The sequence below is a fragment of the Gigantopelta aegis genome, chromosome 3, assembly GCF_016097555.1.
Source record: "Gigantopelta aegis isolate Gae_Host chromosome 3, Gae_host_genome, whole genome shotgun sequence".
Classification (NCBI taxonomy): domain Eukaryota; kingdom Metazoa; phylum Mollusca; class Gastropoda; order Neomphalida; family Peltospiridae; genus Gigantopelta; species Gigantopelta aegis.
The window spans coordinates 39,876,745-39,900,784 of NC_054701.1; the positions used below are offsets into that span (position 1 = coordinate 39,876,745).

General features: G+C 35.2%; 1 protein-coding gene across 2 annotated transcripts in view; it reads right to left on the minus strand.

The window, feature by feature from the left end:
- The window catches only part of LOC121368032 (dynein heavy chain 3, axonemal-like), a 168,537-nt gene that overhangs the window by 93,118 nt on the left and 51,379 nt on the right, over positions 1-24,040 (minus strand). For both annotated transcript variants that reach the window (XM_041492543.1, XM_041492542.1), the window contains exons 23-39: positions 23,476-23,566; positions 21,795-21,862; positions 20,407-20,635; positions 17,504-17,795; positions 15,650-15,848; positions 14,553-14,661; positions 13,433-13,552; positions 10,893-11,063; positions 10,007-10,144; positions 9,459-9,602; positions 8,974-9,138; positions 7,838-7,972; positions 6,019-6,106; positions 3,865-3,995; positions 3,133-3,233; positions 1,721-1,835; positions 169-302 (exon numbers count right to left, since the gene is read on the minus strand). In XM_041492543.1, coding sequence (XP_041348477.1) covers positions 169-302; positions 1,721-1,835; positions 3,133-3,233; positions 3,865-3,995; positions 6,019-6,106; positions 7,838-7,972; positions 8,974-9,138; positions 9,459-9,602; positions 10,007-10,144; positions 10,893-11,063; positions 13,433-13,552; positions 14,553-14,661; positions 15,650-15,848; positions 17,504-17,795; positions 20,407-20,635; positions 21,795-21,862; positions 23,476-23,566 — 2,430 coding nt within the window. The remainder of the gene's footprint in view (positions 1-168; positions 303-1,720; positions 1,836-3,132; positions 3,234-3,864; positions 3,996-6,018; positions 6,107-7,837; positions 7,973-8,973; positions 9,139-9,458; positions 9,603-10,006; positions 10,145-10,892; positions 11,064-13,432; positions 13,553-14,552; positions 14,662-15,649; positions 15,849-17,503; positions 17,796-20,406; positions 20,636-21,794; positions 21,863-23,475; positions 23,567-24,040) is intronic.

Below are 24,040 nucleotides of genomic sequence, written 5' to 3' on the forward strand. Positions count from 1 at the left end.
GAATTAATAAATAATGATATACTTCTGCAGCTTCTTGTATCCAGTCCAACAAAATTAGGGACATATATAGGCTAAAATTTGTCGCAATAAACTATACAAAAAACAGTGTCCATAAAAACACACCAGAAGGTAAGAAAAAAAGGATTACAATACAACAAGAATACAAACCTGACATCATCCATGAAACAGTCGTAGAGTTTGAGCATGCTCATAGTGACGTGCATCAGGTGACAAGACAAAAGGTGTTTGCAGTTCTTGGAGACAAAATTCAAACATGGTGGCAGAATCCACTCAAACAAAAGCTAAGAGAAATCAAAATAAAACATTTCAAGTGTGATTACAGTTTTATTTCCATCTGTCTTATTGCAAGTAAGAATAAAATGTTTACAACAAAGATTTTACAAGATTGTGGATCATTTACAAAATTAATAATACTAAAACATTTCAATTGTGATTAGTTTTATTTCTATATGTCTTAAGTATGGCAAATAAGAATAAAAGGTTTACAACAAAGATTTTACAAAGATGGTGGACCATTTACAAAATTAATAATACTAAAACATTTCAATTGTGATTAGTTTTATTTCCATATGTCCTATGGCAAGTAAGAATAAAACGTTTACAACAAAGATTTTACAAAGATGGAGGACCATTTACAAAATTAATAATACTAAAACATTTCAATTGTGATTAGTTTTATTTCCATATGTCTTATGGCAAATAAGAATAAAACATTTCCAACAAAGATTTTACAAAGATTGTGGATCATTTACAAAATTAATAATACTAACGTACAAAATTAACAACATAATATAATGAAATGTATATGACATGATAGTAATTAAAGTACTAAAAATAATTGTTTGGTTTGGTACAATAAAACAGTAAACTACTGACCGACGTTATGTTGCAACATAAAGAAATTTACAAATGCTATATAATAGTACCTGTTTTTGTATATAAAGTTGTTTTTAATGTTACATTCCATTAAGAAATACAAAAGGTGTTAATTATTCTCATGACATTGTATTTATATGCACATATACTGATATCACTCGGTACATTTACTAGCTTTAGTCTAAGCTTCTTTCTTCTTTTTTTGTATATATAATATAGAAGAAAACTGCAATACTTTTTTTTATATCTTGATTAAATCAACTTGTATGGAAGGTATTGGTAGTGTTGGGGTTAGGGTCTAAATTTTGCATCACCCCAGTTTTTTAAATCATTATTAAAATAATATAAATAAATGCAAGTTACTTGAAATTAAAATGTTATTTTCAATCTGTTTATATTTTTTTATTAATCAATCCATTCTGATCTTTAACTTTTGATCAGTATAAATAACTGATGATGCCCTGTTTAAATATTTTACATGAGTACTGAAAGAAATGTTTGGACAGAATAATTTTGATAATGAACTACATGTAGTAAAGTTTATAGCCAATATTTAATTTTGTTCAAAGTCAATACTGCAAACAAGAAAATGTTGCCAAAATAGATTTCATTCACACATATCAAACCTGTCCTGGTTACACGCTTGTTTTAAATTATTATAATATTATACATTTATTGCTTTCATCACAAGTGGCACACTACATCCCCTGATGAAGGCAGTGGGATGCTGCCGAAACACAGGGTGGAAATTGTAATGAAAGAAAGAAATATTTAAACGTTTCCCATTTTGTGATTTTCATACAGTGTATAATATTATAGTTACCCCAATCATAGTTTTCTGTTTTGAACTGAGGTTTTCTGGAAATCCTGTCTGCATCCATGATGCTACAAGTGGTTGCCATCCCAACTGCAGAGGGTCCATGTAGATCATGCCACATCTGCAGATTAATATCAAAAGTCAGTTAGTGGTTATTCACATTTATCAACATTTTTACACATAGGCCTGCATAAACCTTACGTTAATTACAGCATACACATTTAAACAGTTACTAAATCTTGAAAAAACCCACCCCAAGAATTCCACAGAATTAAAAGTCCACCATTTAATTTTTTTTTAATTAATCAAGGACTTATAGTTTGTGAGAAACTGATCTAAAAGTGAAACTTTAACATTAAACTTTAATGTAAATACTGATGCCATTGTCACCACCATCGGAAAAGTAATACCTATATATTGCCTCTTTACTTCATAAAAGTTAGACAAATATTCCTCACAAAATCCATATTTTTGATGTATTGACTTTTAAGAGCGGGGATGGGAGTACCAAAACAAAGAGAACAGTTTTTGAAAATGATAATCATGAAGGGCTCCTAACACAGTCAAGTCAACATAATTATCATAGCAACATGGTTTTTGTAGTATTTTTTTTTACAATAATATCATCCCATATTCAAGAGATACAGTAGGGTTAGTTACTTCATACCTTGCAACTGAGCCGTTAATAGCCACTTTAGAAATACTTTAAAAAAAAATTAATGACACACTCAATACATTTTTATTACAGTTACCCATTTCTGCCACACCACAAGCTACTTTTCTTTTCATTTAGCTGCAAGGTTTTTTTTATGTACCATCCCACATAGAGAATAGTACATACTATGATCGTTGTTACACAAGTTGTGGAGCACTGGTTGGAACAAGAAACAGCCCAATTGGCCCACCAATGGGTATCAATCCTAGATCGAACGGTGCATCAAAACTCAAGTTTGGGTTAGAGCCAAAACAAAGCTGAGCATAGCAATTACCAGCCTTAGAATCAGTGGGTTAACCACTAGATCTCCAAGGCTAGTCAAAACCTCTACACTAGGAAGCCTTGGAACCAGTCAGTTAACCACTAGATCTCCAAGACTAGTCAAAACCTTTACAGTAGGAAGCCTCAGAACCAGTGAGTTATCTATACAAGATCTCCAAGGCTAGTAAAAATCTATACAACAGGAAGCCTTAGAACCAGCGAGTTAACTACTAGATCTCCAAGACTAGTCAAAATCTCTACACTAGGAAGCCTCAGAACCAGTGAGTTAACCCTTAGATTTCTAAGGCTAGTCAAAACCTGTACACTAGGAACCCTCAGAATCTCAGAAGGCTAGTCAACACCTCAAAAACTAGGATCCAAAATAACCTAAAAAGTAGCACAGCTGAATTCTAATCCATCAATCAGAGGACGTAACTCTAACCTGCTGACAGTGGCCGGGGAAGCTTGTTCCAGATTCTGAGGTTCAAAAATCATGTTCTGTTTGTTGCTCATCTGAATGATTTCGCCACTCATTAAACAAAGCTACACAAAAAGAGAAGAAAACACAACCATATATTAACAGAAACTATATTTAAAATGTAACTACAGTGCATTCATTTCTAATTGAAAAGCAGATGTTAACAAAATATTATGCTTAACTAATACACAGTACAATTAAATCTGCTCATGCTCATCCTGTCATCCTGTCTTAAAGAGTCTGCCTTGTATTTAGCAGCCACCTGTTTTAAGATCACCAGCACTGCAAGTGTTCATGTTTTTAAACCATTTACCTTTTTATTACCCATATGGTTAAAAATATCTTGGTACACATCAAAGTGATACGTCCCACTAGAATGCCAAGTGGGACGTAACACTTTTGACGTCACACGATGACGTCATCAAGTGGTGCACTACAACCTTACAGGAACGTCAACGAAACGAGATGAGAGATATAAATTCAGATCGATTATGGGTAATAAATAGGATATTAAATTCGCTAGCATTTCGTATCATGTTTATGTCCCTCATGAATAATTTTCATTGTCACTTGCTAAAGCTCGTGACAATTGAAAATCATTTCACTCGGGACATAAACATGATACGAAATGGAAGCTCGTTTATATCCTATAATTATTATCATCAAGCACTGTGCTATTATTTTTATCCCATTTACCTTTTTATTATCATCTAGCACTGTGTTCATGTTTTCAATCCAAACAGCATCGACTGGTCCATCAAACAAAATCCACTTTCTCTCATCCGATGTGCTGGCAGCATGCTCACGAAATGTGTTTGCTAGAACACCTAGACAAAAAACAAAACAAAAAACAATACATTTCCATCAGATGAAAGGGATGAATGGAACATTTGTCTAAATGACACCCCAGTGCACTGAATCAGCAGCATTATACGGCAGTTTGTGGAACTTAAAGTTTAACTTGATAATACAGTAAAATTAAATCCAGACAAAAAAAACAACCAAAAAAAAAAGCGTGTTGTAATCAACTATCGAGAGGTGACATTATATATGTATATGTTTTCATTACAAAAAAAGGCTATTTTAATGCTATAAAAAAATAATGGAAATCCTGCTTTAAAATTGCATTTTTGCCAAAAGGAAAAAGGACCAAGAGAATTTGCTCTCTTAAATAGTGACATAGTTTGTATGATTTTTTTCTAGGATAGTGATGTAATCTGTTTGATTTGTGTATATAGTGTACATACTGAAAGCGTTAAAATGATATCACGTCCTTGTTTTTGGATACAGTTTGGAATGTTTATAGTGGAGCTATGTTTTAAGATGCTTTGCAGGGCTTACGATAAAGCAAACGAACAAATAACACTTTTTACTTGTTATTGGGAAATATAAAGTTTACAGTAAACTAGATTTAAACAGTACAGCTCATGGTTCATGATTTTATTAGAAAGTTAACAATTAATTGACTGGGGCCTAATTCACAAAGCTCTCTTAGGCTCTGTTAGACAACAAAGCATCCTCTTTGCAAGTCTTTTAGCATTGCATTTTGAGATCGCAAAGTTGCGAGAATTTGGTGAATTAGGCCTCAGGTCTGTAACTAGCAGAGGGAGGAAGGGTGACAGTAATTGGTAATAATTCTGTATGGCCTCTAAAGCAAGGCACTATATGTTAACTCTTGTCCATTTGCAGAGTTTCTGCCAGAGGTTAAAATGGGTATGGCGACATACTCAAATTTTGTGGTAGATTTTTGTTTTTTAAGTTAACCTTTTGACAAATTTAATTACTCTTGTCATTAATGTATGTTTTTCTTAAACTTAACCCATTTTCTTTCTGGGGGAGGTCCCCCCATACCCACTGTTGACTGTGGTTGCATTCAGTTCCATACCCAAAAAAGTTCTTTCTGGCAGAAACACTGATTTGTCTGGGACAAGTGGTTTAGGTATAGGACAAATAAATTGTAGGACAAGTAACAACTTGTGTAAGTATGACATTACAAAGTTCACTTTGTTGACCTTCTAACGTGAGTAGATCACACAGTTTAAAAAAGAAAGAAAAGAAGTTTATTTTGTTTAGCGATCGGCTATTGGATGTCAAACATTTGACAATTATGACTCGTAGTCATCAGAGGAAACCTGCTACATTTTTCCTAATGCAGCAAGGGATCTTTTATATGTACTTCCTCACAAAAAAGAAAGAATTTTTTTTTTTAACGATGCACTCAACACATTTTATTTACAGTTATATGGCATCAGACCACACAGATATTGAGAGAGGAAACCCGCTGTCGCCACTTCATGGGCTACTCTTTTTGATTAGCAGCAAGGGATCTTTTATATGCACCATCCCATAGACAGGATAGCATATACCACGGCTGCAGCGAGAAATAGCCCAATGGGCCCACCGACGGGGATTGATCCCAAACCAACTGCGCATCAAGCAAGCATTTTACCACTGGGCTACGTCTCGCCCTACACTTTCTCACAGACAGGAAGGCAAATACCATGGCCTTTGTCCAGTTGTGGTGCATTGGTTGGAATGGTAAAAAAACACATACTGTTTAATGCAATCTGTTAATTGTTGGTGTCACTTATATCACTAGATTTAACTTCACAGGGTTCATTATTGCCCACTGAATTTTTCTACATTTTATTTCAAGTTTTTATTTGCCAGTTAACTGGGATGCTTACATTGGTGAAGTACTCCAACTGGAAATGACACCACAGGAGAAACACATGACATCTCCCGTGACAGTTATAAAATTATCAGTGTCAATGTGTACGAATTACGTACGCTTGCAATAATCAAAGACAGGTAAAAGTTGTTGTAAAAAGGTGGACAAAATCTACTAACCATCTGTCCATTCATGAGATACAGGGTCGAACCGTCCATACAACTGACCCATGGTGACAGCTTTTGGGTTGATGATTGTGTAGATTACCTGAAATACAAACAAATACATTTTATAAATACTAATAGACAAGCTATTAAGTTTATGACCAGTAACTAAACATAATTAAGTTTAGAAATTAAGTTAAAATTAATTAATAAATGTCAAGTTTGAATAACAAAATGTTTTGCTTTTATGCACAATCATCTTGTAATAATAAAAAATAAATTATTACTGTTGAATATATGAATCATAATTAAGTTAGGATCTTTGAACAAGAAAAGTTTGCTGAAAGCATGTAAATGAAGATTCTATAAGTACATATGAAGAGTTTCATCACAAAATGCGATAAAAGCCACTATACACACCCAATCCTAAAAACATTTTATTCCAAACCACCATAAACACTACACCAGTTTTTCTGCAATCTGTGATATATCCTCAGACAATCTTATCGTGTTTTGCTGAAAATTTGAACTTGTGTTTGTCTACGTGTGAACAGTGTCTGAGTGGTGTTCACACAATAGTTTTTAATATGGCGTTTATCACATTTTGCAATGACTCTTCATATATAGATATCTTTCTACAAGAATCTGGGTTGACTGACACTGATATTAGTAATAACTATACTAACAATTAATTCAGTAAAAAGATTGTCAAAACTGACCTAAAATGGTCGTAAGACATTTATAATTTTAATACATGCATCAACTAATGGGATTCAAACTGAATAATTTTAAATAAATTAAAGAAAATTAAATAAATTTGAGAAAATTTGTTTCTAATTTTCATTATTATTCATACTTACCTAGTACTAGCACAATAACAATGCTATACAACCCTGAGTCATAACCTACACTGCAGAATTATCTCCCCTTGCCAGATGTATAACGTACACCTGCGGATGGGCAGACTATATATCCTTATTTTTGATTCTGCAGTCCTACATTGCGGTTGTGTTTGTGGTAGCTCATAAAACTTTTTAAATTTGTGTATTAAATTGTAATTGGTTTTTTCTCTGTTTACTTATAGCATTGTTGTTGTGCTAGTACGGTAAGTTAAATAAGACTAATTTATGTTTCTTTTGTTGTGTATATATTAAGAAATATGTTTATTTTTGTTCAGTGCTGTTCCATAACTTTTCACAATTTAACAATTTTTTAAAATATACCCACTACTCACAAACAAAGTGTTTACTCTGTTATTCGCCCAATTGCCAAATGCGAATTATTATTGAATTTGGCGAATATATTTCATTATTAATTCGCCAAGAAATTAATTTTGCAAATCTACTGTCACTTTTGCTCTTTGGTAAGCCAAACTGGTTTTATTTCTTTATCTACAATGCTAAATTGCTAATCATTTTGAGATGTCAGTTTAAATGGTGTGCATGTCATGGGGAGGGGGATGTGTCAGGTCCACTAACTATAAAATAATTATTATATTGCCTCCTGCTCCTTTCCTCCCTCCATTGATTCAATTTTAAAAATATATTTCCATGTTTATATCCAATTAACGTTCCCGCATGCTGTCCTAACCACATACCTCAACTATCCAGGCTATCTGTCCACGATAATAGTTCAATGATTAATTATTAGTTGTCAGTGAGAAATATAGAAATGTTTGTGTATAGTGGCCTTATAGACATCCCAACTGAGCCATTTAAACTCACCCTATGGAGCCGATATCGGGATGCGAACCCAGCACCTACTAGCCTTAAGTGTGACTACTCCTCCTCCCTACCCCCACTAATTAAGTGATTAATTCTCAAACATCACTCACCCGGAATTCGTCCATTTTATCGCTATCATGGAGGTCACCCAGACTGTCTGCCAGTGTCTTGAATGCTGAAGTCTTTCCTCCAAGACATTCACCAACAATCATCAGGCCATGTCGAACCATGATCATGTCATAGATCTAAAATATATTTATTACAGAAGAAATTTATTTGCCACTAAATGGGCACATGCAAGGTTGAGTCGAACCATGATCATGTCATAGATCTATATTTATCATAAATTAATGTCTTTTGTAAGAGATATTGCTGGCACTATAATTTGCGATATCTCCTGCGATATTCTCCTAGGAGATATTGCTTCTTATAATCGGATTTCATACTTTTATCAACTCGTGCTGATAAATTATGATATCACAAGACACTTGGGTTGTATCGTCTATCTATTATAGAACAACTTATTTGCCACTAAATGGGCTCATGAAGGGTTGAATCAAACCATAATCAAGACATAGATCTAAAATATATTTATTAAAGAAGAACTTTATTTGCCACTAAATGGGCTCATGCAGAGTTGAATCCAACCATAATCATGTCATAGATCTCAAATAAATTTGTAGCAGACAAAGTTTATTTGCCACTAAATGGGCTCAAGCTGGATCAAGGTCACAAGTAGAAATAATGACAAAAATGTGTAATATAAAGGCATTAAATTACATGAATAACAATAACCAAACTCATGTGAAAAGGAAGATGCTTACATATAAAACAAACTGAATAGTGACATTGTACTTGGTCTCATTTAAAAACAAGAAAATATGTTTGTAAAACGCTTCTGCTCAAAGTGCTTAACTATGTGTACTGAATAGGCCAATCAAACTTATTTTTTTAAAACCCCTTTTTTTCCTTCCTTTTTTTAGATACTAAAAAGAAAATAATAATTATCATTTTAAATATTTTAAAATCTCAACTACTACAAAAATGATGTTTGAGCACAGCAAACCAAATGCTTCCAAAAGAAAGTCAATAAACTATATTCAAAATTAAAATAAACCTGAATGATTTTCTCAATAAATTAAGGCACGGGTTGTAATTCTCGTTTAATGATGTTTGATGTATTAGAACACAGCAAACCAAATACTTCCTAAAGACAACCAATAAACTAATTAAAATTAAAACTAACCTGAATGATTTTCTCAATAAACCAAGGCACGGGTTGAAGTTCTCGTTTGATGATGTTTGCTATCAGGGCTCCCTTAAGAAGAGCGTAGTCGGGACTGGGAAGCGCCACTCCGGGAAAAAGATCAGAAATGATGGCTTCAAACAGAGGTATATCGTGAGACAGAAACTAAAAATAATCACAAAAAGTAAATTAAAAAACAAACAAAATTAATTATTAAAAAAAAGCCCCCAAAACATTAGTTTAAAAAAAAAAAAAAAAAAAATGTTCTGGGTTTTTTTGTCATTTAATTGATATTTTTGCAAAGAACAGTAATGTGGCTTGATGGTAGAGCTACATCACACATTTTAAAAATATCATTACTTTTATTTTAAAGAATTATACATTAAGTCTTAAAACAAATTATAAAATGTTTCTTTTTTTCAACTAGTTATTGATATCTTTGCACAGAACAGTAATGAGGATTGATTGAGAGTTTTACAATTTACCTTTGGCAGGTTTACATCATTGATAGATCTGAGAACGAGCACGTCCTCTCTCTGGTCTGGGTATTTCAGTTTGAGGCTGCCCGCCGCTGTTAGAACAGACTTCACGGCTCGCATACCGTAATCATAATGGTGCTGAGATGATAACTAAAATACCAAAACAAAAATTATGTTTATGACTTATTAATATATATATATATATATATACTAGAATCTCATTGGGTTGAACTCAGAAGGGTAGAACACACCGCAATGCTCAAACCAAAAACGAAGTCTCAAGTTACACTTACACACTGTGACCGAAGAAGAAAAAAGAAAATTAATACATAGACATATGTTACTCCACTTTCCCACGTGTAGGCAAGATAGAACAAATCAAGTAGACGAAACAGTCACACACAGGTATATCACTTCTCTCTCAATCTGCTTCCCTGGGAAAACATCCCAGATTAATCCTTCAACACTGCTTTTAACTCAATACAGAGTTAGGGGAAAATCTTATCCAAATAAAAGAGAGTAAATACAGAAATGCTGTATCACATAGTACTTACCTGCTCTGAGCAAAGCCTGTAGGTGGCAACAATTTTTGTCGCAAGACTTCTGGCATCGACAAAACCCATGGAATACAGGGAAATCTCTCCTATCATTGCATAGTCTGGGACCATCATAGCAACTGTTCGGAACAATACCTGCAGACAACAATGATTTTGTTGGGATTTTAAAATATATTTTTAATGTTTAGAGAATAAAACAAAAAATAGTTACCAGTTATTATTAAGTTTATGTCCCGAATGACAAATTATTTGCTAAGTTTATTGTTCTATTTATTACTATGGTGAAACCTGTCAAACCAGACCCTGAATAAACCAGAATCCTGTCAAAACCGGCCACGTTTTATAGTCCCAAATTTTTAAAATTCTAAAAACATGACACTCTTGAAACTGGATCTTGTCTAAATCATATAAATATTGGTCCCGGTTTAGACAGGTTTAACAATACTACTATTACATTATATTATTTTAAAAGTTTAGAGATTTTTTAATATATTAATGTCCACAAAGAAACCAGCTGTGTACACTATTTTCATAATAACTTATTAATTTATTCAATTTTACATATAATTCTTAAAAACTTAATTTATTCAGAATTTAATTTTTTTTTATTTCCATTAAAATAATACACACACAGACATAATAAACACACATACACAGAGTCAATTAATGCACATCCACATATCCACACACACACACACACACACACAGTCAATTAATGCACATCCACACAGACACACACACACACACAGACATACACACAGTCAAATAATGCACATGCACCGCATACATATATAAACATGCACACACATATACATGCACACAGACACACACACACACACACACACACACACACACACACACACACACACACACACACACACACCTTCAGATTGTCAGGCAGTTCTGCCCTGCCTGCATATCCAGGATTCATTGTGATGAAAATAGTACAAGTGGGGTCAAGTGAAATTGATGTCCCTTCAAATATAAATGTTTTTCGTTGTTCGGCAATGGCTCGTTGTATGGTTTGGACTTGTTGAGCAATTACAGACAATACCTGAAATATCAGAAATAAAAATGGTGCATCACAAAATACTCCTAAATTAAAAAATATATAAATAAATAAATCAGGGGGAAGCCAGACCTTACAGTTAAAGGGGAGCTTATTCTTCTCCCCTCCATCACTCCCCTGAAAGTATTTCAAGGAGAGTACAGGTTACGGGTACTTTATTAATGTGCCTATATCCAAAAGCGGGTCAGGCACATCCATCCGACACCCAGTCTCTGGCATGGAGAGTAATTTGAGCTCCCCATAACATGTACATTTATTTGGTATCAATATGGAAGTACAGTCAAACCCGCTTATTTGCATACCCTCGGTGCTGCTCGATTTTGTGCAATTAACCGGGTTAGTCGATTAACCGATAGAGTACCGACTTTCACTTTGTAACAGCCATCCAACTACAAAGTGGCATGGGAGACAGTCTAGCATAATGTGGTACTTCATACCGGAACTATTACAGTTAACACATGTCACATGCAGTTGGATATATATAAATGTAAAAAAATATATCTATCGATATATATAATTAGCATGGCGTTTTTGTTTTAATCTGCCAGACCAGAAATCATTTTCTAAAAAACCAACAACGTCCGTCACTGGGCGTCGTTTTCTAAAAACACAAACTGGCGTCGTTTTCTAAAAACACAAACTTTGTGCATTAAAAAAACCCCCACTGACCATCCACTAGTGTAAACAAAGTGTATTAGCCATGTAGTTAATGAGATAAACTTGAAACAACAGAACCATCAAAAAGTTCACGTTTCATCGGTGCACGTGTTTACAAAATGACGTCAGTTTCCGGAATTACCGGGCTGTTGATTGACCGAATAGAATTACGTGAACTTGTATGCATTTGCTGGTATGGTGTTCTTTCCATCCCAAAAGATACGGCAAGCTTTGGTATTATTTGTGATCCCCAAATAATGACTTTGCTATTGTTAAGCAATTAAAGTTAAGCTCGGCTAGTGAGTCGTTATCAGTTCCAGCAGTCTGCATTGCATGCATGACCGGTCTAACACAATTGACTGACCTTCATGGTGAGGTCCGACTGATTGGTGTCTAACAATATAGCAGACACTTAGGGACGATCCATAAATAACGGTCTTTGTTATGTTTGTTTTTTTGACGACCTCCCCCACCAGTCTTTTTTTTTTTTTTTTTTCCGCTACATTTTCCGGGAAGCAAGTGATAAATCGTTTCTTTTGCGTTTAACAGATATAGCGTACACTGCATCTAATGAATAAGTGAACAACAACCCTTTCTCGGTCACATTTATTAAAAACATAACCGCCTAGGACGATTGATCTGTAATCTTTTAATTATTAACAAGGCTTCTCAACATAACGTAATAATTGATACAGAACAATGATTGCCCTGAACACGTCAATCGAATAGGGCCTCAATAGTTGAGTGCGCATGCGTACAAGCGCACAGGCGGTACTTCTAAAAATAATAGTCGGAGAGTTACTGTTATTGAGATGGCCTCTGATTAACAGCAATATATTGCAAACAAAACATTAGGTCTTAGGTTTATTCAACTTAATTATGTCATTCTTAAATCTTGCAGTCGGTATTGTGATTCACCAGTAGTAACGTGCACACCATCTCATTTGCATGTCACACGTCGACTCTGTAAACAGCGATTACACTTGCAGTCGGCTTACCACACAGTGAGCTCAAACAAAACAGATTAATCGGTGATTTATTTGAGTTTTTTTGCCAAAGTTTGATAGACATTCTCAGTCATTTGTGACATTAATTTAGCACCAAAAAAAAAAAAAATCGTTATTTATATGTGCAAATAACCGATATATAGCCTGTAGTCTGTGCAATTAACCGGATGTTTTGTAGTGTTATAAGGGCAAATGGTTCCGTGTTGGGTGAAAATAGTCGATTAACCGAATTATGCTATAAACCGATGTGCAAATAAGTGGAGTTGACTGTATCTTAAATAGCTCCCCACAATCTGAAGTTAAGTGACCAATTACTCACGTTTAGGTCTGGGAAGTTATCTTAAGACCCACCAAACTTGAGATGAGTTCTTTAATATAATAATTGCATTTGGTTTGCTTTATTTAATGTTTGGTGGACCCATTGAGCTATTTCTCATTCCAGCTAGTGCTCCACAAGTGGTTTAACAAAGGCTGTGATATGTACTATTCTGTCTGTGGGATGGTGCATATAAAAGATCCCATGCTGCTAATCGAAAAGAGTAGTCCATGAAGTGGCAACAGCGGGTTTCATCTCTCATATCTGTGTTGTCCTTAACCATATGTTTGAAGCCATATAACCATCAATAAAATGTGTCGAGTGTGTCGTTAAATGAAATATTTCCTTCCATCCTTATTTAATGTTTTGCTTACCTCAAGTTCAATTCTGTTGAATTCATCAAAGCAAGCCCATGCTCCAGACTGAGCCAGACCCTTGAAGAATTTACCCATGGCCTTGTAGTCCAGTCCATCAGAACAGTTGAACACAACACACTGAAAACAGGGGGAAAACAATGTAACCACTGATTGGAAGTTCAATTCATATCAGAAAGGTTGAACACAACACACTGAAAATAGAGGGAAAAGGGTGTAAAAACAGCTTTGTAGTCCATCAGAGTACAGAAACCACCGAATACAGGAAATAAAGATTCATTTTCAATTTAATTTAGTGCTTGTATTCAATTACGGTTCAAGTACACTGTCTTTGCACAAACCGTGGCCATCTGGTAGAGAGAGTAAATAATGAACAGTTGAACACAACACATTGACAACAAGGGAAACAGGCATTCTGAGAGTACCACTAAAAAAATACATGTCTCTAATCAGGCCCAACAAATGTTTGTATCTCCTAATTTCAAGGGCCATAACTCTGTGAAAATAGGTAAATTGCATTGAAAGTTACACATAATGTGTAACAGTACATGATAAAACTATACACAAAAGTTTGGCTCAATATTTCAAGGCATTGTGAAAAAAATATCCGGAAAACTATATGTGGGACAAATGGATGGAAAGATGGACGAACAGACAGAAAGAGAGACAGACAGACAGAAAGACAGCGATGAAATCTATAGTCCCTCCAGTTAGAACTGGTAAAGCACTAATAATTAACAACTTGCCTCGGTGGTGTCGTGGTTAAGCCATCGGACACAAGGCTGGTAGGTTCAGGGTTTGCAGCCCGGTACTGGCTCCCACCTAGAGCGAGTTTCAACGACTCAATGGGAAGGTGTAAGACTACTACACCCTCTTCTCTCTCCAACCACTAACCAACTAACAACTAACCCACTGTCCTGGACAGACAACCCAAATAGCTGATATGTGTGCCCAGGACAGCGTGCTTGAACCTTAATTGGATATAAGCTTGAAAATAAGTAAAAGAAGGAAAGAAAGTAAGAAATAATTAGCCCCTTGCTTAATTAATAGCCAAGGACACGACAATAATATAATGCAAACTGCACTGAAAATAGTACAAAATACACTGTGATACATGCACCTGTTTGGCAACAGCCTTGGCAAGATCCTTGGAGGTTTCTGTCTTCCCTGTTCCAGCAGGCCCCTCTGGGGCTCCACCCAGGTTCAGCAGTAAGGCACCCATTAAGGTTCTAACACAAAATAAAACAGTAAAAATTAAAGTATATATGTATATGAATGAAGCAAGTTGACTTAATTTGCACCAGGAAATATATTAAGTAAAGCTTGGACAATATTAATAATATTGATTTATAAATTATTGATTTTTTTCCAATGAATATACAGATGTTTTGACCATGACAGTAGACTATTTCCAGCATTCATATGATAATTTGTTATAGAATCACAATACTGAACAGATGATAAAAATCATGATTTCATTGCAATGGTCAGAGAATTTTTCCTTTTTTACTAGTCTAATGTGAAATTAAACCAGATGCTGACTATTCAAAACTGTATCCCTGTAGACTTTACAAAGGTTGCAATTCCCAGCTTGTACATGTATGTGTACTGATATTAATGGTAATCCATACACATACATGAATGATAATGTTGTGAAACAAATCAAAACATGTGCTATCATACTCCCAACCCTTTCTATTTTTCATAACCCCTTTTCTTACCTCTACCCAACTCATCTTCCTTTGTTCTATGAATTCTTTATGCACTAAAATTCAGGTTGTTGAAAAGTGCAAATACAGTGAAACTCCTCTAAACCAGTCACCCTAGGTACCAAATAAAATGTCTGGTTTTAAGAGGTATCTGGTTTAGAGAGGTTCTCTTCTGCACAAATATTTAAAAAGGAACCATGAAAAATTTCCGGTTTTTGTGAGAATTCTGGTTTACAGAGGATCCGGTTTTGAGAGGTTTCATTATATAATACAAAAACAAGAATATTTCTTGCTTAGTTTACATTAATAATAATTAACATATCATGCAAACACATATATTTCATATGTGAGCCGTCACATGCAAAAACCTACTACTTAGCATGATGTCAGAAACTGAGTAAATGTGGCTTAAAGTTTGACAATGTTTACTTTGATATTGAAAAAACATCATTGATTTTGTGTTTCTTTTGTATATATGTGAGATTTACACAGAAAATACAGTGTGTACCTGTAACACCTGTCAGTGAGTGGAGTTATGACGAGCCTGCCGGTGTTCCCCAGGTACTCGTAAGCGTAGGCCACGGACGTTGTGATCATCCTGACGACGACCCCGTTGTTCTCGAAGTAGTACCGCAGCTGACTGATCCACTGGAAGTCGTAAGGACTCTGAGTCTCTGTCTTGGCCAGTTTCGATACTGTGTCTCGAGCTGCACAATGAATAAATGGAATGCAAATTAATGGATGGATGGATGGATGGATGAATCAATGAATCAATGAATCAATGAATGATTAACAACACACTGGCAAATGAATGTTTGAAGAATGAATGAATGGATGTTTAACACCCCAGCGAATGAATGTAAGAATGTAAAATGGGTATGGCGCCATACCCAGATTTTTTGACAGATTTAAAAAAAAAAGTTAACCTTTTGACATAATTAATTACTCTTATCATTACTGTATGATTCTGTTAACCCTAACCCTAAACTTAACTCATTTTCTTTCTTGGGGAGGCAACTGTAGTTGCATTCAATTCCATAGTGCCATACCCAAATATTTCTTTCTGGCAGAAACACTGTCAGAAGGAAGGTTTAATGACTCCCCAGCAAATGAATGAATGAACAACTGTTTAACAACACCCCAGCATAATTATTTCTTTTACATAAATGACAACAATGAAATATAGGTGTCTAGATGACAAGTCTCTTGTTTTTCCCCTCTAGTTCATCACCATGGAGACCAGCATCAAGAATCACTAAAGTCCGAACAAATTGTTAACAACTATGATAAATTACTTTCCTGTCTTTGATTATAGTTAGATTTCCCCAAAAGTTTGTCCAGACACAAAACGTGAAAAAAACATTACAGTGACACAGATTCCACATACGATACAGTAACGATGTCACCGATATAGACATCGCTGAGATTACATAGGGCAAAATACACGCAGTTTTCTGCCATCTACCATTTTGCTTGTTTATGGAATACTCTTCAAGAGGGGTGGGTCGATATGATATAATCTAACAACGTCATGATATGCGCTAAGGTATAACACACTCATCATGATGTCAGATTAATTATGTCACATACTTAGAAGACTTCCAACCCTCTTGAAGAGTATTGCACAAAAAAGCAAAATTGCAGACGGTAAAGTCGATATCGGTAACATTGTTACAGTCTCCTACATGGAATCTATGTCACTGTAATGAATTTTTGTTTGGACAAAGAATGGAGAAAATTTAACGGTAATTAAAGGTAGGAGAGTAATTTATTGTAGTTGTTAACAATTTGGTTCAGACTTTAGAGATGGAATCTCCAGGGCAAGAGGAAAAGTTAAAGTTTGTTTTGTTTAACAACAACACTAAAGCACATTGATTTGTTAACCATTCGCTATTATTTGATGCAAAACATTTGGTTATTTTGACGAGTAGTCACAGGAAAATTGCTACTTTTTCCCATTAGCACAAATAGATATTTTAGATGCACTTTTTTACAGACAGAACAGCACATAAATTTAATTTCGAGTCTAATTTCTAGAAATGATTCTCAATTCCTAACATTTGCTTCCAAATTATAATTTGAGGAGTAAAAATTATTTTCCCAATCCACAAAATGAAATTTCGAACCTTGAATTACATACAGTGAAACCCCTCTAAACTGGACACTTGTGGACCAAGTAAAATGTCCAGTTTTAAGAGGTTAATTGATGTACTGATTTTTAAAAAGGAACCGTGAAAAATGTCCAGTTTTGAGCGAATTCCAGTTTTCAGATGGTCCGGTTTTGAGGCGTTTCACTGTATAATAATAAAGAACATGATTCAGCTAATTTTGAAAAACAAACAATTCCATTTAAATGACTAACCGTGAACGTCGATTACAATGAGGGCCTCCAGCGTGATCCTGGCCATCTTTGTGAGCTTGCCTCTCACCATGGCAACGATCTCCTCCACCTGCTCGTTACTCTTCTGGAGGTAGTCCATGAGCTCAGACTCGCATATCGCGTCGGTCACCTCCCCCGTCCAGTGCACCTGGCTGGCCGCCAGCACAATCTGCCCCGGGTACTCGAGCACCCACTCCCGCCGTGGCATATCCGGGTACGATATCACTGCCTTGATCATCACCTCACGCAGACTCAGCTTCATCACCTCCTCCACCTGGAACAAGAAGAGTTCAAGTTTCTTTTGTTTATCGACACCGTTAGAACTCAATGATTTACTAATCATCGGATGGGGCGGGATTTACCTCAGTCGATTGAGTTCAGGTGCTTGTGTCATGACGCAAGAAAAATTAGTTTCTTTTGTTTATTGACACCACTAGAACACATTGATTTACTAATCAACGGAGGGGCAGGATTTAGCTCAGTCAGCTGAGCGCTCGTCTGAGATGCTTATGTCGCAGGATCAAACCACATCGGCGGATCCATTCAGCTGATTGTTTTTTTCTTGTTCCGACCAGTGCACCACAACTGGTCAAAGGTTGTGGTATGTGCTTTCCTGTCTATGAAAATATGTAGTGAGTTTCCTATGATGACTACGAGTCAGAATTACCAAAGGTATGACATCCAAAAGCCAATGATTAATTAATGTGCTCTAGTGGTGTCGTTAAACAAAACAAACTAACTTTAATCATCAACTATTGGGTGTCAAACATGTTGTAATTCTGACATATAATCTTAGAGAGGAAACCCACTACATTGTTTTATTAGATCAGATCATAGGGTTTAATGTGCACATTCAGAGCAAGCTGTTGTAGTGCACGCCAGTCATGGGGGCAGGTGTCTGCCTAAACCGGCTCCTCCGTCCAGGACAGGAAAAGAGTTTGGGGTTGGTGGAGGGAGAGTTGGTAGCGGGCAGGGACATTTTGCTGCTATTGAATTTTGAATGTCCTGTAGGATTAGTAAAAAATTTAAAGGATTGCATAATTTTCATGAGGTAAATTTGGAATGGTTCATCGTAAGAGAAAAAGGAGCTAGCGAGTAATTTTGATTTAGTCTGCCGAATAGTAGTTCATATTGGAACCTTGCATTTTTTTCATTAGTAGCAAGGGATCTTTTATATGCACCATCTCACAGACAGGATAGAACATACCATGACCTTTGATATATAAGTCATTGTGCACTGGTTGAGATGGGGAAAATAATAATCAGTGAATGGGTCCAATGAGGTGGTTTGATCCTACGACCCAAGCACCTCAGATGACCACCTGAAAGAAGAAAACTTTATCTTGTGGCACGGAATCATGTATTTGTTGCTACTATCACTATAATTGTTATTACTTACCAGTTGGGCTGTCTGACAAGATAAAATGTTAATAATGAACACTGTTAAACCATCAATTACCTCTATTTCTTTTTCTTTTCATTCTTTTAGTTTATTTAATCATTCTTCACAAACATTTACTTTCACTGATTGATTGATTGATTGGTTGAAACTTGCCGTCACCTTTGTTGTACAGCTGAATGTTTGTAATTAGGAGAGGGCCTCGTAAGTTGGATAACTTGTGCCCAATATATCTGGATGTATACATTACATTTATCAGGCACTATGCAAAAGCTGGCTAATTCAGTCCAGTGGGTAAGAAAATCTGTTTAGCACCCCGGTGCTAGATAAATCGGTCTTACACCCCGGTGCTGGACGATTTCTACATATGTGTGATGTCATAACTCATGGATTTCAGAATTCTCTTTGCTATTTCATGTCTCATTATTTTAAAAATATTTTTACAAATCAATATTTTCAACTTTATATTTATTGGTAAGTTGTTACATTTTTATATCATTGCATATCAAGTTGGACTATATTTTTCCTTGTATGATTAACTGAGTTTGTAGGTGAAATGTTTACGAATCATTCTACAATAAACAAACCGTAGCGTACACAATTAATATTTTGTTACTGTAATTAAATGGGCAAGAAAAAGAATCAATCACTGTTGTGAGCTATAGATAAGGCAATTCTAACCCTCGGGGCAAAACAGTTTTGTAAGGGCCTCGGTAAACCTTGTCCCTCACAAAAAACATTTTGTCCCTCAGGTTGGAACTGCCTTATCTATAACTCACAATGGTGATAGATTCTATATATACTGATTATTCAGTGCCTTAATCAATCTTTCTATGCAAGCTTTACTCAAGATTTTCCCAATGGATTGAATGAATGAATGAATGAATGAATGAATGAATGAATGTTTAATGACACCCCAGCACAAAAATACCTTTCAGAATGGAATGCAAATCACTCACATATGACAGGGTTGAACTTAACGTTTCATATATGAACGTCACACACAAGCTTAAAAAATATATATCAAAGGTGCATGTGCAGGAATTTTAGCGTGACAAAGTTTTATAGATGGTGGCGGGGGGGGGGGGGGGGGGTAGGGTTTGTGGCATGCTCCCCTGGAAAATAAATTGAAAAAAAAGAAGAAAATCTGCTTAGAGCAAGGGGCAGGGGGGGGGGGGGGGGGGGGGAGAGGGGGGGTCAACCCCCCAAAACCCTCCTTGCAAATGTGCCTGTATCATGATAAATATTACCTCCCAACCATCATTTCTCCCATTTCATCTAGATAATGCAGGGCTAGCTCTGGCACTCACCAAATTTGCCAACTGCGAATTTTGAAAACAGTTGGCAAATTTTATTTTAAGTGGGCGAAATAATTTCATGTAATAATTGACAAATAATGAACAATTTGGCGAATTGTTTCGCTCCCCCAGAGCTAGTCCTGTAATGACTATCCTGACTATCGATATTATTTATTTGTTGTGCTTACCTGATACAGCCATTTTTCCACTAAACCATGAGCATCAGCGGGAGTTATGGTCTTTGGGAAGTCGACTCTTTCTTTTTCTGCCGACTCCATGGCTATGATGACCTTGCTCGAGTTGAAGGTGAGCTGTGCGATGCCTTCGAAACATTTCTTGAGGTGAGGCTGGACACGAAGCGGGTCTGTGGTCTCTGACAATATCTCCAGTAGCTCGTCATTGGACAAGAAGAAAAACCTGAAATATATGTATCGCAAAATAAAAGTGAACCGGGCTACCCCATAAACCGGTCTATTTACATTTGACTTGTTTTTAAGGAATCTGCATATAGGCTTGAATCCTGACATCAAAATACTTTTGTTGAATTAAGAAAACTTTACCAAAAACAGTGCAAAATGAGGAAAAGACAAGTAGACATCAAAATATTTTTATATATAGGGAAATGTATACACGAATGCCATTTTGCACTGTGCACACTATATTAAATGGTGTGCAGTAATATTAAACAAACCTAAATAAACAACAGTTTTACACCGCTGTCATTGTCAAATTCATGTCTGCTTCACAAATTCATTGCATAAGAGTTTTAGTCACTTTTTGAAAATAATAGCCCGGTTTGCGGGAGTAGCTGAAGAATGTCAACATTAGACTGCAACATGCATTTAATCTCTTCACAACAGAAAAATGGCATGAATATTAACATTTGTTGGTTGATTTTGACAATAAAGTGAACAAGGTAAAACATTTCATCAAATCGATCGTACACTACAATGCACGTGTGCAGAAACTATTTCCCGTTAATAGGCCGATTCATGGTTACTTGAGGAGACTTCTGAGCAAAATTAATCATTATTTATATATTTATACACCTTATATTATTATTACTATTATGACCAATATTAATCATTACTTATATAGATATGCCTATGATCCCCAAGTTAATAGTCAACCTGACAGCTGCGGTGACTCATGACGGGTAGGGCAGGATATGCTCATCTTTCGCGAACACCTGATATCATCACTGGTATGACAGTGGTTCATGAGTGCATGTTATCACAGTTGTACTTATTCTAATGAGCACTGTCCGATGATAGTTTTGATTGAGTAAACCTAGTCTGGGAGTGGCAGTCCTCTTAGGGGCACTGCAAGAGGGATGAAATCTCCAGTAAAGTATCTACTTGGGGTGGCTGTCCTCCTATAGACGAGGGAGGAATAAAATGGAGATGCATGGAATCATCCACTATTTTGTCAAATACCCATTCGACTCTGCATTATGCAGAGATACGGCCCTGATCGTGTGTTACAGTTTTGTCATTTAGACTTACATAGAACTATTTTGCAATGTTTTAATATTAACTTGATATCCATATAATGAAGAAAAATAATGTCTAATTACCGAGGGAAGTACAGTCTCTTTTTCTCTAAGTATTCATTCAAGCCTCTCTGAATATCATCAAGCATCGACTGAAATTTAAAAAAACCCAGCTGATCAGAATGACTCAATAAATATTTATAAATTATAAAGAACCTGTTATAGACTTTTTATTCAGAATTTATACCATCTGCTAAACATAAACATACAGTAGAATCTTGTTAGGTCTAACTCGGAAGAGTCAAATACAGCGAAACGCTCGAACCAAAATTGAAGTCTCAAGTTACACTTATGTGATGTTAACCGAATGGTTAGATTGAACTACCCTATGTGTCAAACACTTTCTCGAGCACCAACGGGGTTCAAGCCAATGGGATTCAACTGTAGTTACCATAATCTTTCAGCGACATGAAAGACAGGTTTAATCTGACATTTTTTACATCATTAGTTTTAATACAGTGTATAAATAAAGCAGTGTCATGACAACAATTACATATTTATTTATGAATTAGCTTTAAAACTCTTTACAGACAAGACAAAATGTAGGATCTTAGAAAGAATGATGTCATGTATCTCATATGATGTCATAGTTCAAAAGATATGCTACCATGCTACAATTCTCCTTGTTGGATTGCAGGATTAACAAGCATTATGAGAGTACTGCTAAAGCAATACATGTCCCCTACCGAACTGAAATGTTTTTCGTATCTTCTAAATTCAAGGTCCATACTTCTGTGAAAAGTGGCTAAATCATCATAAAACTTAAACTTAATTTATCAGTATCAGTATATGATAAAGGTATATACACAATTTCATATCAATATCTTCAGGCATTGTAAAACAAAAGTCATTCAAGTTCAACGGCCATAAATAACTCCATCAAAAATAGGTAAATTGCCATAAAAATCAAACTTGATCTGTAACAGTACATAATAAAGATATACACATAATTTCAAGTTAATATCTATCTCAAAGCCTTCTGAAAAAAAGTCTGAAAAACAAATTTTCATATTTCCCAAGTTCAAGGGCCATAACTCCATAAAAATTGGTAAATTGCCATGAAGGTAATAATTCATCTGTAACAGTATATGATAAAGCTATACTAAAAATTTCAGGTCAATATCTCCAGGCTTTCTGAAAAAAAGTCTGGAATTGGGTTTTTTCACATCTCCTAAGTTCAAGGGCCATAACTCCGTCAAAAATGGGCCAATCACCATAAAAGTCAAACTTGATTTGTAACAGTACATGATAAAGCTATAAACAAACTTTCATGTCAATATCTCAAAGCTTTCTAAAAAAAAACATTCGGAAAACTCATATTCACATCTCCTAAGGTCAAGGGCATAACTCCGTCAAAAATAGGTAAATCACCATTAAAGTCAAACTTGATTTGTAACAGTACATGATAAAGCTATACGCAAAATTTCAGGTCAATATTTCAAGGTTTTCTAAAAAACACATCTGGAAAACTATGTGGGACAGACAGACAGACAGACAGACAGACAGACAGAGAGACAGGACAGAGATGAAACCTATAGTCTCTCCGGTTGGACCAGCAGGGGGCTAATAAAATAACTGGTTACTGCCTTGAAGAATCGGCTTTATCCTCCCCAGACTGAATGGCAGACTTTTTAAACATTTTCCGTTCACACCTTGACAGGACGAAACCAGTTATTCTCCATTAAATGATATGAAAGTTATTTACCACTGAGTGTTCAAGTTTCTCCAACATTCGATCTTGTGAAACAACTGTCAGAGCATTGGTATTTTTCACTGCATTGGTCATTATTGTTTTCCTAAGAATAAAAATATAGTATTAGTTACACAGTTATGAGATTTTATGTGACACACGTCTTGTAAATTACAAATACAGTTTAGTGTTATCAATTCTTAATGTAATATTATGTAAATTCACAAAACATATTTTAAAAAATAAACATTTTCAAAACTGTTATCCTTTTCCTTATTCATTTACCCTAAGTAATGTTGTTAATAAAAACACCAATAAAGAAGAAAATATAAAGTTAATTTTTTTTTTTTACCAGTGTGACGAGTTAGAATTCAGAGAAACCAATCCTGATGTTTTGTATAATTTCACCAATGCAACATTGTATAATTTACAGTAGCAAACCTACAATCAACAATTTTCCCAATACCACATATTAATTTAGAATATACAATCCTGATTTCATATGGTATTATTTCCCAATGTTACATGTAATAAATAAGTAAAAACAATCCTAATATGGTATACAATTTTCTCAATGCTA